Here is a 20,787-nt window from a genome sequence, read left to right as displayed (position 1 = left end):
CTAATAAAGTGCTCAGTGAGTGTAGTTCAATTTATTAAAAAATAAAAAGTGATAAACAATGAATGTATTTAATCACACAACTGAATGGAACAGTTGGGTTTTGAAGTGCATTTTTAACAGCTGAAATATTTTTAACTTGACACAGTGCCTTAAAAATGCAGCGTTCGTGCTGCAAGACATTGAAAATAGCGAGATGGGATGCAATGTGCAAAAACAATGATCTGACACATGTACATAGACCAACAATTATATATAATAGTGCAGACGACTTGCAAGTATGCATCCTATGTGACTCAATTGCCAGTTGTATTACTCTGTAGGCCAGTGATAGACATATGTTCAGTGATATGATATGGAAATAAAACAAAAAATAGCCTACATTGACTTCTGATAGTAATTTTTTGTAATGGCTGTTTAAAGTTTTACTACCATTATAATGTAATATCTTTGAATGATCATCATTTGGTGTCAAGCAAATCTTGATGCAGTTATTTGTGATTAAATTATTGATTAATTAATTAGCGTATCATGCAGTCAATTCAGTTATATTTCTTAATCGACTGACAGCCCTACTCTGATTGATTTAAAAAGATATGTCTGTAATAAATGAAGTTGACATCACATGCACATGCTGCATTATATTGTCCACTTTGATTCTCTCATAATCAGATCTAAGAGTTGCTAAAGCAAGGGAGGAGAGAGCAGTTCCTGTTCTGTCATCTGTCTCTTCCCAGAAGTTTATTTGTCAATAAGTGAGCGAGGGCACTCAGGCAATTCAGATGGGCAAGGAATGGAGAGAGGCAGAGGAGAGTAAGTGTGTTGGTAACCCAATGCCTTGTTTAATCCTCCTCTGGCCGGCCAGCCTCATCACCGGAGCGATGCTATCGGGACCTTACCAGAAATCCGTCTCCTCCCTTACGGGAAACATTATCCTCCTCTTACCACTCTACCAATGCACTTTTACAGCTTCCCGCACACCGTTTCATTACCCCCTGGCATCTAGACCCTGACCACCACCCCTTTCAAAGCCCTCTGCAGGTGTGGCGCTCAAGTTACATGGATACTCTTGAGTTATCGCGTGCTCCCTCATCCTTCGTACGCCAAACCAACTCAGCCCTAATCAATGGAGCCATTCTGAATGCACATAACTTACGGGTGATGTATGAAGCACGCCTTGCATCTGGCAGATAGAGACTTTATTAGCGTTGATGGTTGCAAGTTCTGTGGCGGTCCAGTGGGGGAGGGGCCAGGTGGCACTGCCGTTTCCCATCTCTCTCCCCGGTGGCTAGAGGTGACACTCCATCAGCGAAATTGATTGGGCTCGTTGCATGGCTAATTTATTGATGATCTGCGCCTGGAGGGGATAATGAGTGTATGGGCCTCTGATGGATGTCCGAGCGGTGGTGCTGAGCAGCTTGAATTACTGCAGTGGCCCTGCATATGTCAGAACGTGCAACCGGTTTAGAGCGAGCGCTTGCTGGATTGAAGTATTGATTAAAGTAGAATCTAAATTAATACTCTTCTAGAAATGTTCACCTTTCAAACTGACTGCTTTGATACCTGTAGGGCTTGGAGAAAGTGGAGCAGGAGTCTGATCACATGGGAAGTCAGCTTGTTGTTTCCGAAAGTGCCGGTACCCTAGGTTCGGCAACATTATGCAGACTCATCAACAAGCGCCATCAACCAAGCGTTTAAATCAGGAAGTAGTTGTGTTCGCATAATCAGTGATGAGCGCTATTCGGAGGTTGCATTTTTCCCTTTAAAATTAAATGTCTACTCCACTGATGTTACGGTTTAGGATTGGGGTTTGGGATGAGGGGCACAGTTTATAAAATATGCATTCCTCTTCACTGTATTACAGCCTGTACAACTAAAAACAACTCGCTTCAGAACTCGCTTTTGGCGCCCATTTGTGGACATTTCACCCGGAAAATGGAGCTCACAAGTGCCCATATGCCCAACAACACTTAGCGCTTTGACCACTGGGAGCAGTGTTTTGCAGTTTGTTAAGCACAGAGTGATTTTAGCTAAAGAAAAGTCAACCTGCTGTTTCTGATTTCACTGTAAGATCAGTCTGCAAGTAGAGCAGTACCCTGATGAAAAGACCAGCATGTGTTGTATTTCGGATGCTGCTGATCCTGGTATCCCCACCAGGCTTTCTAACTAGTTTAACCAGCAAGATTTCATTGGTTTTTGTTTGTGAATATGTTGGCTATGCCTGTTCACCACCTAGACCAGCACTAAACCAGCATTAACCAGGCCTGAACTGGTATGGAAATTGTCACGCATGAAAAGTCTTTTCAGTTGGGGAAGCTTTAGAGTGGATTTTATTTTAATTAAAAACCCAAATTGAAGAGGGTTTAAAGCTGAAATTTGTAATTTGTGAGCCACTAGCTTCCCCACTTTTCCTTGAAATTCACAAATAAAAACACATGTTTTTATACAGATTTCAGAAAAATCTTCCTGTCTTTCATTGGTTGTATAAACAGAAAGTCCCGCCACCCACTCGCATCATTGGTCGAGCCAGTGTTGCTTTGTCATGCTTGATGGGCCATTCAAATAAACAGAGCAATATTTTGTTACCGTCACAGAGCAACAGCGTTACACTTTTAGATTAACCTACAACCTACAAATGGCTCACTTACAGTTGACCGGCATATTAAAGGGATTGTTTACACACACACAAAAAAACAAAAAAACAAAAATCAATTCTGTCGTCATTACACCCTCATGTTGTTCCAAACTTGTAAGACTTTCTTTCCTCTGAGTTAGGGAGAATCTCAAGTACCATTCACTTTCATAGCATCTTTTTTTTCCATACAATATACACTACCGGTCAAAAGTTTTGAAACACTTATTCTTTATTATATATATATATATATATATATATATTTTTTTTTTTTTTTTTTTTTTACATTTTAGAATAATAGTACAGCCATCAAAACTATGGAATAACATAAATGGAACTATGGGAATTATGTTGTGACTAAGCAAAATCCAAAATAAATCAAAACTGTGTTATATTTTTGCATCTTCAAAGTAGTCACCCTTTGCCCAGAATTTGCAGACATGTACTCTTGACATTTTCTCAACCAACTTCTTGAGGTATCACCCTGGGATGCTTTTTAAACAGTATTGAAGGAGTTTCCATCTATGTTGGGCACTTATTGGCTGCTTTTCTTTATTATTTGGTCCAAGTCATCAATTTCAAAAACTATTTTTTTTTATTAAATTTTAGTTTTATAATGAAATAAATTTATATGGTGGCACAATTATATTTTTGTCTAAAAAACTAATTTCAAACATTTAAGCATACGCCTTCGGATCAAAAGATTTTTAAGATCATGAGAAACATTTCAGTCAAGTGTTTCAAAACTTTTGACCGGTAGTGTAAGTGAATGGTGACTTAAGCTAACATGTTGGCTAACATCTCCTTTTGTGTTCATACAAAAGTGGAAAGACAGTCATACAGGTTTGTAACAACATGAGGGTAAATAAATGATGACAGAATTTAGATTTTTGTGTAAACCAAGCTGGGATACAAAAGTATTTTATTTTAACAGAGAAAAAATTACACACATCATCTATAAAGCATGAAAATATACAGGGGAGAGATGTCCATTTTTTGAGGAGGCAAGCAATATGTAAAGGTGTTTCATGCATCCACGTAGCAACTTTTAGATTGTGACTTACAGGACAAGCTATACGTTTTTTATCAGTTGTGCATTCCCTGGGAATTGAACCTGTGACCTTAGTGATTTTAGCGCTATGCTTTACAAGTTGAGTTACAGGAACACCACAGGGTGACATCCTCTTGACCTTATACATGCATGATTGTTGCATCTAGGTGAAGAACAGTTCTGCCTTTATGCCAGTGGCGATGAGGTGCTATTAAGCCTTATCACATGCTGCCTCCATCTTTAAGGAATAGGAATAAAAATTATAATTCTCTCTTCTTCTGCAAAACACAAACAAAGATATTTTACTGAAAATATGATGTGAATATACAGTATACATACAATGCAGGCCAACATAAAGGTTACCCATATGACTCAAGTGGTTTAATCTATGTTTTTTGAAGCGATATGATCGGTTCTGGGTGAGAACAGACTAAAATGTACATCAAAATGCAAACCAATGCTATCATGTATTGAAGCTTGAACATTTCCTTGTGCTTGACGCATGCGCAGATGCTGTACACCCATCAAGCCTTGTGCTGCCTTTATGTCCTTTTTTAGCTTGGAAGTGTTGGACCCCATTGACTTGCATTATATGGATAAATTCACATCATATATCTATCAAAATATTTTCGTTTTCGTTCCGTAGAAGAAAGAAAGTCATATAAGTTTGAGACGGCATAAGGCTGAGTAAATGATGAGAGAATTATCATTTTTGGATGAACTATTCCTTCAAGGAGAAAATATTGTTACAGACACTTAAAAAAACAGTTTTAAGCTGAAACACACTTAACATAAAACCCTTGCTTTTACATAATGTAATGGAAAACTCATGTGTTCGCATGATCTGTGTATTCTTAAGTGTCTTGCAGTAACTAGCATTTCATTTACTCTTGCTTGCTATCTTAAGGGTACAAGTCATGAACAGTGACTTAAATGAAATATCATACATATTAATGGGTTTCTTAATTAATCTGCACTCAAAAGTTTCATTCCTTGCAATGTCATAACTCACCCTGGCCTCACTGAGGCATACTCCCTACACTATGACTGAATGCTTTTGGCCCATGTTCATCTATCTGCTGGATCATAAATATAGCACCATCAGAGCTCCTTGGTTCCACATCCATCGACAATAATGATAAATTACCTGAGTGGTTGGAAATCAGATACCTGTGAAACATCCTAGTGCAGAGTATCTCTCATCTAAACTCTTAAACATGATTGAGGAGGTACTTAGTTTGTAGAACTGAGTGTATATATTATTTTCCCCTTTGGAATAGAGGACAGATTTGATGCATTTATGTAAAACTCAAATGCAAGGACATCAGTAACCGTTTATGGTAACTGTATCCTTTGTTAATGTATTGTGTGTTCAATAATATCAGTCCTCATTAAAGGAATAGTTCACCCAAAATGAAAATTCTGCTTAGCCTTGTGTTATTCCATATTTGTATACTTTCTTCTGTGAAACACAAAAAGAGAACTGTTCACACTGCTATTTTCCATACTACAAAAGCATATACGCAGATTCCCAATGCGTTCTAAGTCCTCATGGTGGCATAGTGTCTCACCTCAATCTGGGTGGCGGAGGACAAATCTCAGTTGCCTCCGCGTCTGAGACCGTCAATCCATGCATTTTATCACGTGGCTTGTTGAGTGCGTTACCACGGAGACATAGCACGTGTGGAGGCTTCACGCTATTCTCCACGGCATCCACACACAACTCACCACGCACCCCACTGAGAGTGAACCACATTATAGCTACCACAAGGAGGTTACCCCATGTGACTCTACCCTCCCTAGCAACTGGCCAATTTGGTTGCTTAGGAGACCTGGCTTGAGTCACTCAGTACATCCTGGATTCAAACTCACAACTTCAGGGATGGTAGTCAGCGTCTTTACTCGCTGAGCTACCCAGGCCCCCGGGGTGAACTATTTCTTTAAAGTGACTCTTGGGGTGAATCACACAATTTATCAAAATACAATCAAAATACAAAGTAATTGGTTACTGTAATCCAATTACTTTTTAATCAGAAAAGGAGTGTACTGCCATTACATTTTAAATTCTTGTAATCATATTACAGTTACTGACTTTCAATTAATTTAATAATTTTAAGTACAATATAAGGTTATGCTTATTTCTAATATATTATTTATGTAGAATACATAAGTTATGGCCCTGTAATGAGTCATTGTAAGGGAGAAAAGTGAGGTGCTGAGTGTATGACTTGTGTGTAACAATGAACAAGAAAGAAATGTAGACATTATTTTGAATTTGTTGAGCAGAACTTGGCTTAAAAGTAAAATAATTAATAATGTGATTATCGATGAAGTAATTAGTGTATTAATCTGATTACAATTTTTGATAAATAATTAGTCATTTTTTGTGGATTACTATTTTTAAGTAACAAATCCAACACTGCTTCAATCACATTCAACTCTCAATCCACACTGAACAATAAAAGTCCTGTATGACTTTGACCAAAAAACTCCCTCTTAGCGTAACAGGCATCATCATCCAGGGGTGATTTGCTGGCTACTCCATATGAGAGCATTCACTAGAAAGCTGGACAGCCCTACCAAACAGGGCTACTATTGCTTTGTGTTGTATAAGACATCTGTGCTCAACCCATTAGAGGACACCTGATACTGGACCTGCTAGTGGACCTGTAGCCCAGATCAGACCCAAGAAACAAGAGCAGACTGAATTCTACAGTTATCTGTATGACCCCTCTGCTCAAATACAGCATTGCACTAAGAGAGAGAGGGACGCTCTCTTCCACTGCTACAGCCCACAATGGCTTTGTAAGTGATACAGTGGCTTTTTTCTGCCTTACACAAGGCTTTCAGGGAGATTGATGAAGTACAGTGGGAAAAACCAGAGCTGAACACACAAGCTCTCTCATTCTCTCTAGCTCTCTCTCTCTTTTGTTCTCAGTGCCTTGGGAACAGACACATCAAGACATTAATAACACAAAGCTGCAAGATATGTCCTTTGCGTATGCATGATTAAAAGCGGAATTGTGTAACTGTATGCATTTGATGTGCACGTATGCAAATTTGCAGTGAGTATGTAGTATGTATGTTGTGCACAGTATGCCAACTTTCTATATGCAAGGAATACCCATAATACTAACTACTTGAGACCTCTCAGTACCACATAAACGTCTCAGCTTATGGTCTCAGACAAAAACCAGACTGATCTCATTGTAAATTCGGCAACAGGAGGTCAAAAGTTCCGCTGCTAAATTCGGTCTGTGCTTACCGAAATTGGAATCCCTCCCCCCAGTGGCCGAAGCTGGAAGTGTTGCTAAACATATGGGCATATTTTAGTGTCCACAGAATGGTGCCAAAAGCGACTTGCAAGTTGTTTTTTTAGTTGTAAATGATGTAATACTGTCAACAGGACTGCATATTTTATCAACCCTGTGCCATAACCCAAACCTCAACACTAAAACTAATTGGAGTAAAAATGTCATTTTAGAGTGAAAATGCAACCTCTAAATCACACTCACGATTGTTTATGTGAAAGCAATTACTTCCTGGTTTCCATGGGACCAGAACCAGTGTCTCTGAGGCTGCTTATACAACGCAGTATTAAATAAGTAGCGCCACAGGAAAAGGTAAACACATTTGAATGGATGCAAAAATATCTGATGGGGGATGGCGTTTGTCAGTAATTCGGCAGAATGGGGGTTGATTTCAGGGAACGGGAACATTCAGTAGTAGTGTGTTGATTTCCTCTGTCATCATGTTGCAAGAACACAGTCTGTTTACATTGTGCTAATGGTGATAATTGCCTCAACCACAGGTCAGCATGGTGTTTTCACTATTACAGAAAATTAACATGATTCCCATACCATTTTAACAGCTTGGTGTTTGAAATGGTCTTAAAGTGGCTTTGTGTTTGAAGTGAATGCTGTAATTCTGCATTTTCTTCATCTCAGTTCTTTACAATAGAGTGCCTTCTAGGATCGACAGGTCTTGGTCTGGATCTGGTCCTCAAAGGGTTTAGTCTTTGTCTGGGTCTTTGTTTTAGAAATGGTCTGCTCTTGACTTCAGCTCTCACACATGTTTAGTCTCAAATGTCATTGTCATTTTTAAACGTACTTGTTTTGTGTGTGTCAATGTTTGTTCATAAATATAAATGCTGTTTTCTGACATATAATGAGTGTATAGGCATAAGATATTTATATTGGTGCTTTGTGAACAGCATGAGTTTGTGTGCCGTGATGAATGTGTTTGCATATGAATTGAAGTGAGTGGCAGTCTCTGTGTGTGTAAGTGTGTCTGTTGGTATTTTCTAACTTATGAGAGTGTTTTCCCTCTTCTCTCCCTGAGTGTCCTGTTTGGCATTCAGAGCATCTAAGAGCTTGTTGATCACAGAGGAAAGTGTGTGTGTGTGTGTGTGTGTGTGCGCGCAGTGCTTAGCTCAGTGGGTGAACCTATAGCCCAAACTCTCAGTAAGATGCAGACACGCCCGGTTCTGTCTCCCACAATACAACACACACTCCGTTACTGCTAACATCAGCACAGAGCGCTACATAGCCTCTCTGACCACTGCAATACCCACTCTTTTATGGTAAATCACAGTACATCATACCGCAACATCATTCATTGACATCATTCATTGCGTGTGTGGGTGTGTGGGAGTGCTGGCTGATTTTCGAGGCACTTTGTTGTCAGAATTACATATAACTATACTACCTGTATTAATTTTGCAAAAATTTTTTATACAGGCATTACCCAGATGACTCACTACATTTGCCAAAATGTGCAGTATACAGGCAGAGCTTACTAGGTGAGATCTGTATCCCTCAATGTAGTGCACTCAACTTGGCCTTCCATTTCCAGTAACAAATGAACCAGAAGCAATATCAAGTGTTCTTTCTAACATATCCTCCTTGACTGCCAAAATTGGATTAAAAATGCATAATAAACGTATTTATTTCTGAGATGACAACTGGACTCATCTGAATTAAAGGAATTTTCCATGTTTAATACAAGTTAAGCTCAACCGACAGCATTTGTGGCATAATGTTAATTACCACAAAAAAATAAATAAAATAAAATAAAAATAATAATGGTTTCAGTAAGGCATTTACAATGAATGTGATTGGGGCCAGTTCATAAATGTTAAAATATTAATTGTTTCAAAAGTATAGCCACAATTTATAACTTGATTTTAGCATGATAAAACCACTTACTAATCTTATCAGTGTAAAATTATATCCAATATTTCATTGCTGGTAAACCCTGTAAGTGATTTTACCACACTGAAATCATGTTAACATGTATAATGTTTACATCTTGTGGCTGTAGTTTTGAAACAGTCTGTATTTTAATGTTTATGGGATATCACTTCCATTTTACGAGCCATACTGTGCATGATTTTTTTTTTTTTAATAAACATGGAGCAAATAGATTTATTCATTCATTATGCAACAATAAATGATTCAAACAATATTATGTTACACAGTTGTCAAATGAGCTCATCACATTGCATATTTAATGCAGCAAGTGGTGCCCAGTTAAAGTCTTAGAAATAAATAATCTTATGTCGTATTTTTATTTTTATTTTAAACCAGGTTTGTGAAAAAAATATTTTTACTTTTGACAGTCCAATCAAATATTGAGTCAAGAAAAGCTGTTGAAACTTATTTTGTCATGCACATTTTGCCAAATGTAGCAGATTAACGGGGTTTTCCAGGCATACAGAAAATTTACATACTATGTACAGTAAACATACTGTATACTGCAGAAATAGTAAGAGTAGTAGTATAGTATGCTATTCCAGACATAGCTTGTGAGTGTGTGTTGGCAGGGTGGGGTGTATGTTTGGTTGTCTCAAAGCACCTTGAGACTTTTAACTGCTCGATGATAATATACTGCTAAGTGATTTCTTGCTCATCTCAATCAGTGTAATCCATAAACTCTTCCAGCGTGTTTTGCTGATGTAATATTCTGTGCCCCTGAGAGCTGGACCCCTTGTGAGAGATGGATGGAGCTCTTCATGTAAATAGCTGAGAACAGTCTGCTTGGCAGAATGCTTGTATGACGCTCAGCAGTCTAAAGGCCTTATTAGATACTCCCCTCCTCTGAATCACCTTCACCCTCTCTGGATGATGGACCCAAGGCCTTCCTCTCCCTCCATTCAATCAAATTTCCTTTCATTCACTCTCTCTGTCACTTATTAGGCCTGTTCAAATTAGGACTAGTTTTTCCCAGGGGGGTAAGGTAAATTCGGGTTACACAGACAACATGTCATTTGTGATTTTAATCCCGTCTGAATTGAACATGAGTTTGTTTATTTCATACAACTTCTGTTAAAATTATGGAGCAAATTACTATTTTTCATTTACCTCGGGGATCCTCTGAGAAATCTAATCCCATCTGGATAGAAATGTCTGTGATGTGGTATATAATTTTTTTCACAACGCTACTACTGATTTATTTTGTCCTCTGTCGAATACAGTCACTAAAGCTAGATTTCTTGTTGCTCTGCTTGGTGCATCTTCATTATGGATTTAGACCTTTTTACCAACAGTTAGTGGTTCAAATACTACCTTGCCTGCATCCCATCTGATTAAGTAAGAGAACAATAAGGAGAATCAATCACTGACTGCACAGGCCACTGTAGTAGCAGCTTCAGGTATAAATCTTACCATAATTAATTCCTTTCCACTATGGTCCTAATAAAGTGCCTGATGAGGTCTTCTGCTGTTGTAGCCCATCCACCTAAAAGTTCGATGTGTTGTGCATTCTGAGATGCTATTTTTCTCAGTACAATTATAAAGAGTGGTTATCTGAGTTACTGTAGCCTTTCTGTCAGCTCGAACCAGTCTGGCCATTCTTCGTTGACCTCTCTCATCAGCAAGGCGTTTCTGTCCACAGAACTGCCGCGCACTGAATGTTTTTTGTTTTTGGCACCATTCTGAGTAAACTCTCAAGACTGTTGTGCGTGAAAATCCCAGTAGATCAGCAGTTACAGAAATACTCAAACCAGCCCGTACAACAATCAACCAACCATACAACCAACAATCATGCCACGGTCGAAATCACTAAGATCACATTTTTCCCCATTCTGATGGTTGATGTGAACATTAACTGAAACTCCTGACCCATATCTGCATGATTTTATGCATTGCACTGCTGCCACACGATTGGCTGAATAGATAATCGCATGAATAAGTAGGTGTACAGGTGTTCCTATTGAAGTGGTTAGTGAGTGTATATACATAATGTTATGATTATAAAGGTAGAACAATGGTTTATCCAAAAATAAATGTTTTGTCATTTATTCATGTTGATCCAACCCCATGTGACTTTTTTTCTCAGTGGAACGCATAAGGAGAGGTTAGGCAGAATATTAGCCTTAGATACCGTTCACTTTCATTGTATGGAGGCTGCCATTCTGCCTAACCTCTCATTTTGTGTTCCACAGACAAAAGAAAAAGACAGTCCCACCTCAGTAATAACTAAAGAGATCCCAATCCCATCTAAATCATTTACAGCATCCTATGTTAATAACTGTAACTCATACATTGTTTAGAACATGAAACCCATCCAAATAGGGCTTTCCTCTCTCCTGCCTCTCTCTCTCTCTCTCTCTCTCTCTCTCCTTATAGCCCTCATTTCTCTATTCCCCCATGCTTCTAAATCCCCTCTGCCTCTCATCTTTGGTCTTCCTGGTTGCCTGGGTGGGTTTGGATCCTTCTTTGCAATCCCTCTTTGCCTTTGTGCTGATAAGGCTTCACTCTTTCAGATATGACTGATAATGTCTCTCTCTCCCTTCCTGATGCTTTGTGCTGTTTTCTGAAAATCTCAGCATCTCTCACAGCACCCAGTGTGGATGAATGAATGCCTTTTAAAGCTATAAGACTCTTGAAAGGACCCTTGTTGTTTTAAAAGGACATCGTGGTTTTCATCTTGAGAGAAAGCTTTTCTTTCTTCCTTTTTTCTCGCTATTTACTGTCTTTCAAAGATTTGAAGAGTGCGTGCGTGTCTGTGAGGAAGTGATTTTGTGGAATATTGCCTATCAGAAGTTTTGTTGTAATGTAATTTTCTTTCATCTCTCTGCATCATTAAACTTGTTTGAGGGTGTCAATAAAATATGTGAAAGTAAGAGATATTGAATAGTTTTAAATGAATAGATGTGATACCTTTAATACTGGTGGGAAATTAACACCCACCACCAGTCAAATGCAAGTACTTTTTCAATGTGGTGGGTGGTATTGCCTTCTTTACCACCACTGTGGCGAACTGTGAGACATCTTCGATTGATCATTTGATTTCACAATGTGTACGTCTGTCTGATTTTTCAGTGGCTGTTCATAGTAAACATGCTCTTGTGTTCCACAGCACTACTTTTTAATTGTCCATCTACCGGGCGTTTCTATGTAAACATGCACTAGACAGATGTGTTGTTCGTGCTGTGTTTTTAGGCCGGCGTATCAAGTTAAAAGAAGTTCAACATGTGAAGTTTAAACCATGTTTTGAGACCCCTGCATTCTATTCCATTTGCTGTCATTTTTACTGCTGTATTTTTTATGCAAGAATGCATCCTGTGTGAACAGCCCACTCTTCATAGAACATATGCACTCTCATTTGAAGTGTTTTCAGACTTAGCTTGTTTTAGTGGTTGCAGAGCAAGAAACAAACTCTTGGCTTCAAACTCAAAACTTGATCTTCCAACAAACTCAGACTATCTCAGGAAGAGCTTATTGTGCATATATTACTTTACTTTGAAAAAACAGTTGTTTTTTTAATCCTCCTGAGACTGATGGAGGGATTGTGCATTCCTGGTGTAACTCGGGCAGTTGTTGTTGCCATCCTGTACCTGTCCCACAGGTGTGATATTCGGATGTACCGATCCTGTGCAGGTGTTGTTACACGTGGTCTGCCACTGCGAGGACGATCAGCTGTCCACATTTGGTGGGTTGGTGGGTTGGTGGGTGCTAATTTTACTCTGAACACAAGGAAAAACACGGAATTTACCAGAGGTTACATCACAAATACACATATAATTAGTTGAAAGGAATCAAGCAATAATGTTTAGAAGAAAAAGAGAGAAGTGTTCGCTCTTTGGCTGGAGCTTTAGTCTTAAACTAAAACTGAACATAAACGCCAAGAAACTAAAAACCTGTTTAAAATTAATAATAGTTCAATGGGATGGAAACAATGCAACATTTATTGCATCTACTATTTATCCTTGGACCTGTCCATGTTGTCATTATTTCTGTGAGAGAAACTTCACTGTGGGAATGTGTGGCCATGGAACTTGTGCCACCCTCAGACATGTGTGGCATTCGCTGATACACGTGACTCTGCGAGCAATGAATGTCCTGCGTAATTAAAAGAAATTCCTCTGATCATGCAAGCTATAACATAGCAACATGCAACACCACAAATTTAAATGATTAGGCTAACTGTTCTGCTGTTGCTAATAAAATAATAGTATGAATACATCTTACAGGGTAAATCAAGTTACAGGGTAAATCATCGTGAATGTTTTCAAACATTTTTTTTGTTTTGTTTTGCAAATCATCCCACATGTTTTCACCCCTGGTCTAGAGGATTGTCAACGGTATTCAGTAGGTTTAAATTCAATTATGCACTGTGTATAGCGAAGCCAATATACAACATCCACGCATGTGAATGCAGGGTAGAATGAAGTTAAAGAGCAGTCAAATATGAAAACATGAGATTACAGCTGTCAGGATTTAATGCTTTGCAGATTTGATTAATTTTATCAATATAGTGTAAGTCCTTTATTTGAAATGGATGGCATAGCATCTGAGTGGATGGTAAAATTGGCCAAAAAAGAAAATTTCCCACCCTGTCTGTCATCTAAAATGCATCTTTCCATTACTCTCTGTCTTTTTCAGAGGCCTTTGACATGGTGCTTCGTCTGGGTCGTAATTCAACTCTGCTCATGATAAGAGAGGAGTTTCCTGGTTTGGGTGCTGGGGCCAGCGGAGCCATCACACAGTTATTCCTGGACATGTCTCTTTACATCCTGGGCTCGGACGCCAATGTAAATGACATGGTCTCCACCTTCTTCTCTCACCTCTTTCCCCTCACCTACCGCCGTCTCCTTGGCAATGGGGCGGTTGCGGGCATCTCAGAGGAATGCCTTCGAGGGGCATGGCGTGGAACGTCTGCATTTGGGTCTTTTCCCAAGATGATGATGACCCGGCTTTCTCGCTCACTCCTGGCCACTCGGGTTTTCCTGCAAGCGCTGAACCTTGGCATCGAAGTGGTGAACACGACCCAGCATCTACGGGCAGGCAGGGACTGTGGGCGCTCACTGCTGAAGCTGTGGTACTGCCCACACTGTCAAGGGCTGCTGGAGGCCCGACCGTGTCACCCACTCTGTGTCAACATCATGGGGGCCTGTCTGGGGGGTGCGGCGGAGGTGCAGCCTCACTGGAGGGCATATGTGGAGGAACTGGGGTCACTTGCTGCTGCCATGAGGGGTGAACAGGACATCGAGGCTGTGGTGCTCAGACTACATGTCATTATTAGACAGGCTCTGAAACAAGCTGTAGCAGCCAAAAGCAAACTCAGCGCACAGGTGAGTAACACATGCTCTCATAAAAACAAGGTGATGGCTAAAGGAATTGTTCACCCAAAAATGGGAATTCTGTCATAATGTACTTCTGTCATAATGTATGCGAGAACTTACAAAGTTCCTAAACTAAACACTGTGAACAAGCTTCTCTCATGCACTCATGAGCAATGGACAATAAAATTTTCCCTGAAAAATTATTTAAATCTGGGTTTGTTTCATAATTGTATTTCTTCAGTAGCCTTAGAATATGACACATGAAATTAGTCACATCTACTACTTTACATGGATTCTTTTGGGTCCTATTTTAAGCTTTAAAGTGAATACCTATCAACTGCCATTTTTTAAAAGATAGACTGGAATATTTATTACAAATTTTCCTCTTGTGTTCCACATAAAATTTTTTAAAAAGTCTTATGGGTTTTAAACAGCATGAGGGTGAGTAAAATGATGACAGAATTTTCATGTTTCTGGTAAAGCCAAAACAAAAACAATTTGGGTTTTAAAAAGTATATATAAATGATATATGTTATGTAATTCTACATAGTATATAAGAAACTTTTCAACACTTAACAAAAAATATTTCTATTACCAGAAGCATTACATTACAAGTTATTGAATTTGTGAGTTTTAATTTTCAGCTGCTGCCACAGGTGGACTGCAAAAATTATATTCTTAAAGAATACTTTTCTCTTGTTTTCCAGTAAAAATATCTAAACATCCTTAAAAGAAAATATATTCTCCTGATAAGCAATATTTGGACTTGTTTTCAGATATGAAATGTGTTTTTTGTCTTGTGCACTGGCATGTTTTTTTCACTTGATTATGCATAAAGCAATTTGGAAAGCAAAATATCAAATCTACTCATTGAAAAACAGAACCATTCAACATCTTCCTCCACAAGACAGAGATACTCATAAAATAAATAAATAAAAAAAAAATATATATATATATATATATATATAATTTTTTTTGAGTGTTTTAACCTAAGCAGCAGTTATATATCACTTTATTGCAGATTTGCTTATCACAGTATATCAGTATATCATAAAGAAAATTTTAGTGGTTTGTTTATACTTGTGCAGTCAGTAGGTGCCAACCTAGTGCTGTAAATGCAGCATCATGCAAAAACAGAAGTTCTCCGTTACAGATTTCATTATAAAAATGCGCTATTCTCAATAAGCCATTATTAACGTATTCTGCAAGCGAAAGCCTCCAGTTACAGGGGATTATCAAAATTGTATTATTCGTAATATACGACTGGTCATATGATCTCAGCATGGCGATGCTCATTAATGTGCATCCATCACCATATGTAAAGCGTTTTTTTTCTCTAAGAAAAGTTTAAAAGTTCAGTAATTTGCGAAAAAATCACTGAGTGCACCTTTAAGATCTAACCGTGCTAGGGGTGCCAAAAGACAATTTGAGTTGTGTGAAATGGACCTCAAGACCTCAAGCGCTCTGAAAATTCTGTTTAAAAAGTTATCAAGTTTGACAGAAACATATTGTATAATTTGCCCACCTAGTTCTCCTTTCATTTCCTTTTAATATACAGTACATTTTAGTTTTCACTCTCTCTCTCTCTCTGACTACTGCTTGAAAGAACACTCTCTACAACATCCAAGCACTTATTCCATCGCTCTCCAGGAACTCCCCGACAAACCTCTCTCACTTTCTCACCGAAGACCCTTTCACGAGGCAGGAGGAGTTTGAACAGCAATAACATGATTGCGTGTGCTCATGAAATATTAAACACAAGCAATGGCGGAGCTTGTTCTGCTTTGCGTGATAGAACTGTACTGAACTTTTCACTTTCACACCCAGTACAAAACACACACACTCAAATGCACTCACATACCGCATTATTCATCAAAGCTCTATAACCACTTATCCTCTCCACTGCTATGTGTAAAATACTCCAGTTTAGATTCAACAGTACAGTGTGGGTGTGTGTGTGTGAGTGTTTGCAACTGTGGTTGTGTTTGGTTTGTAGTATTTGTGGAGATCAGAGCGGGCTTTGATAAGTGGAATATGAACATGTTATTTATTCCTCACGGGGTAATCGAGCTGCTTGATGGAGCTCCTGTGAAGTTTTAACAGCAGGGTCCTAGAGGAACTATTACGTATATATACTTTTGCCGAACATAACTTCACATTAAAGTATTATATTGTGATGCACTGATTGCTTGTAAAAATAACCTCCTTCACACTACACACTGACGCAGGCAGTTAATACCTTATCTTACACTGAATGCATCTCTCTACCGCTACAGTACTATGTTTATCTATATTTCCACATCTAAATGTCCAAATCTCTACTGCATACAGCAGAGTCCCCTGAGTAGCTCAGTAAATGTACAAGGGAACATGTATATTTTAGTTGCTATAACTGGATGTTTCACCATTTTAATCATATATTTATATTCATTTGTTCATCTGAAATGAATGTGGTTTGATAATACTTAAAAAAAATAAATAAATAAAAAAAAACATTTTCAAAGTACAAATGTACCACATAGTCTCTTAAAAACTGCTAATAATTTTTACAATTTGAAATTATGTTTTAAATAGTTTTAGATAGTATACAGTAGTAGGTAGATGGAGTATAGATTCAAATTGTTCATTTCATTGAATCATTACCAGAAATTAATCACCGATTCATTTCAGTCCTTGTGTTGCATTTCGCTATTTTTTGTTGTGGCAAAATAATTTTGATAACTACTATGATTCATCCCTATATATTTCCACTCCATTATATAAATTAGGATGTTTTCTAGTTTTATTAGTTGTATTTAGTATAAGTCATGTGTTCAAATATAATGTTGACACCCTAACTGAGATACTCATTGTTTGTTGTGCCATATAAGTAGGCTACTGCTGAAGAAGAACATTTTGCTACCTGATAATTCTATTTTTGAAAAGCTGTTGCCTTCTTGAATAGTTTCAGTGTAGTTAGCTACTTTTTGTTGGTAGCTTGTAGTACAGCTAACAATTTTTTCAAAAGGGTAGCTTGACTGTATTTTAACAAGAAATTATAAGTAGCTTGTAGCATAGCAAACTTTCAAAGTAGCTTCTCCAATACTTACTGTATGCATATATCATTTATATGATAATGTGTCTTTCAGCAATGAGTACTGTAGACACTGTACTACATATATTCCTTAATAATGAGTGTGTGTGACTGAGATTGTGAGAGTGCCTTGAGTTTGTGGTTAGAGCGCTTGTGTGTAGGTTTGTGACCTTTCCATACACAATTTCTCTTTGAAAGGTAAAGCTGCACTCGAGTCCTTGGTTTGGTTGAACTGCAGTACAGCTCGGCTTTTGTTGAAAATCGATCTGAGACTTCATGACATCTGTGGCATTCTTCTTTCCAGTGCATTTTCATCTGTATGTGTGTCTTTCTTTTCATGGGAGCTATGCTGGAGGAAATTAATTTCATCTGATTTGTGCTCTCATTCTTTCTCTCTTTTACCCTCACTTCTCAGTGACCAACAGCTGTCGACCCAGATTCAAAGGACATGTCATGGGGAGAGCTGCCAATTAGACCAGAGAGAGTGTTTATGTTTTTTTGGTTGTAAAGTGCAGTCTACATGGCGATTAGAGCTTACTGACAGTGTTTTTTTCCTCTAGGTGTAACCTGTGGAATTAATTAATGGAAGATGCAGTGGGGTTGTGAATCCACAATAAAAATATGTAAACATTCAAATAAGTGAATGTGTGACATTGGCTATGGCCAATATGTGACACTGGCCATGGCCAATATGTGACATTGGCCATGTTAAAGGGATGGTTCAGCCAAAATGTAAAATTATGTCATCATTTACTCACCCTCATGTCGTTCCAAACACGCCTGACTTACTTTCTTCGGTTAAATACAAAAGTAGATGTCAGTCAGAATGCCAGCCTCAATCATCATCCACTTCCATTGCATCTTTTTCCATAAGGTCAGATTTCCTTGCTTCCATTGAATCACACAAAATGCTCTTTAGAACATTTTCAAATCATGCTGGATAACATGATCATCAAGTTTTGCACAATCTTGTGGAATCCGTGCTAGCTTGAGTGCATGCTGTTAATTAAGCAAAAGGGGGACATACCAAATACTAAGAAATTCTAAAATTCATATAATTTTTGGGATTCAGGTTTCACTCAATTTGTGCTACTGATAATATAATTTGTAATGAGAAAAATGCAAAATAGAAGAATTTTCACAAATGGTCCTACTGTATATGTCAAAATACCTCTGCTAAGCTAAAGGTGTCTGCATAAATGGTTTTTAACCATCCTTCATCCTGTTGGTTTAGCACACCTTTTTAAGTTTATAGAATGAATCTTTCGGTACCTGAATCTAATTCTGTTGTAAAACCATGATAGTACATCTCAGTGTGATGGCGGGAAGAGCCCAATGGCCACACTCTGTCTCCAGTGTTACACCTCACTCATCAAATATCTCAATGAATGTGCTTTTTGTCTCTCTCTCTCTCTAATTCCCCCCCCCCCCCCCCGCTCTGGAAAAGAATGCATGATTTATGAAGCACTATTTTTACCAGTTACTGAGCAGAAGTGAGGGAGAAATGGCAACAAGAAAGAGAGAGAGTGGGAGAGGAAGAGAAAGAGAAAGAGATTGAAAAGCATACTTTACTTTAAGGTGCAGGAAAGTGATGGAGTGAGTACAATTAAACTTTCCGGAAGCTGATGTGTGCCTAAGGGAGCATCACTCCTCCTCCTCTAACCTCTCTGCTGTAAATGAGGAGGCGGATGTACACTTCTGCTGTAGTTACATCTCACCTGCCACTTAAGAAAAGAACAGAACAGGCCTGTGCTGTTTCACATTACGCAACTCACACATACACACTCAAAGCACCCTGAAATTCTCAGACGGAAAACTTTGGGGAAATCTTTTCACATCTCTGGTTGTGAGTGATATATTGTTACAGCTTCCAATAGATCTGCCGTTTCATAAACTAGTCATCAAAACATTTTGGAAAATATGTGTAAATGTAGAATTTAGACTAAATACTAAATGCAGTTTACTGATGAAATTAGCTCTATTCACCTTTATAAGCATATTCTGTGTTTGAATCTGTTAGAATCTGGATCCATGCCTTAAAATCAAGGTCAGCATAAAAGTATTATTTTTTTTAATGATTAACTAATGTTAATAGTGAAATTAATATAATAAAACAAATAGTTGCAACTCTGAAATCTGACTGGATTTGCAATAGTTAAATAGCTTTTTTAAAATCGTAGATATACACACTAGGGTTGCCACTCTGGCCCTGTAAAATTCCTAAACACCTGATCAATGACCGGTCCTTTACTTGTCGGAATAATTTATATTTGACATTATATATTAGGCAAGTGTCACAATTACTACTTCTCATAATTCATCCTGCACCGTTTACGCTACCGACATAAATTACACCTCAAATCACTCAACTTGTTGGGGTGTTTTATTACTTATCAATGTGATCAGACTTACAGTTTTCCATAGATTTGTTCTGCAGGAGGGACATACTGTATCTAGTGAACAGAATATTATGGAGACATTAGGGTGGACTATTTTGACTTGGGCCAGCAAGCAGCACCTTAGCAACCGCATAATAAATGCATTAAAAACCACTCAGAACACCTTAGCAACCACCAACAACAACCAAGCAAAGCAATAAGCAATTATCATGCTTTTATGTCTAACAACACGTGACAAAATCACTGTGATGCACAACCTCTTATTGGCTTATTGCTTTAGTTAATATTTTGTCATTTAACCCTTCCATATTGTATGTTTCCTTTTGTTCTTTCAGCTCTGCTGATAAGCCATTGTTTAAGCTGAGTATGTATTGTCTGTATTAATAAAGGTCCATTGATGCTGTGCAGTACATGTGAGAGTGTTTTTATGTGTATGTATGTGGTTGTGTCTTCCTATGTGCACCTAACACTCATTTCAGAGGTGTGTGAGTTACAGAAGGCATTGGATATTTAAAGCGCCTCTCTGTGAGAGGCTTATTTTTGTGTTACTGTTAGCCAGCACATCCTCTGCCGCATGCCTGATATTAATACCCCTCTAATGAGACACTCTCATATACACAAAGCCACGCTATACTCTAGTGCCACAGCTCCTGAGAGGCCCCCAGATACACACACACCCAATCACATTAATCAAGGCCGGACATAAGACCCACAACAGAGTATACAACAGGAAAAAGCCATGCTTCAGATTTGCCACTAACGATTTCCCCTGAGCACACACCAGAGGGAAGAATGTGTGTGGGAGTCTGGGATTAGACTAGATTGTGTACATGGAGTTTTGCCATTGATCGTTAGGTTAGCATCCACTGGGCTGAGTGTGTTAATATGAATTTATGAAAGTGTTTGATGTACAGATGTGAGTGACTGCTTTGTTCGGTGGCCTCTGCAAGTGCCTTTATTATCCTCCTGCTGGCCTGCCCTCTAATTCCTAATTCCCTCAGGAGCTTTGTTGTGGAGTTGGCCACAAATCCCCAGCATCCCACCTCAACTAGGTGCACCTTGACATTC

At 38.4% G+C, this 20,787-nt stretch overlaps 1 protein-coding gene across 1 annotated transcript in view; it reads left to right on the top strand.

The window, feature by feature from the left end:
• Positions 1 to 20,787, top strand: part of gpc3 (glypican 3) — a 216,746-nt gene that overhangs the window by 103,435 nt on the left and 92,524 nt on the right. The window contains exon 3 of the mRNA XM_051650296.1: positions 13,568 to 14,256. Coding sequence (XP_051506256.1) covers positions 13,568 to 14,256 — 689 coding nt within the window. The remainder of the gene's footprint in view (positions 1 to 13,567; positions 14,257 to 20,787) is intronic.

This window comes from Myxocyprinus asiaticus, chromosome 22 (assembly GCF_019703515.2).
Source record: "Myxocyprinus asiaticus isolate MX2 ecotype Aquarium Trade chromosome 22, UBuf_Myxa_2, whole genome shotgun sequence".
In the NCBI taxonomy this organism is placed as follows: domain Eukaryota; kingdom Metazoa; phylum Chordata; class Actinopteri; order Cypriniformes; family Catostomidae; genus Myxocyprinus; species Myxocyprinus asiaticus.
The sequence above is the reverse complement of the archived record's forward strand: the minus strand, read 5'-3'. Positions and strand labels throughout refer to the sequence as shown.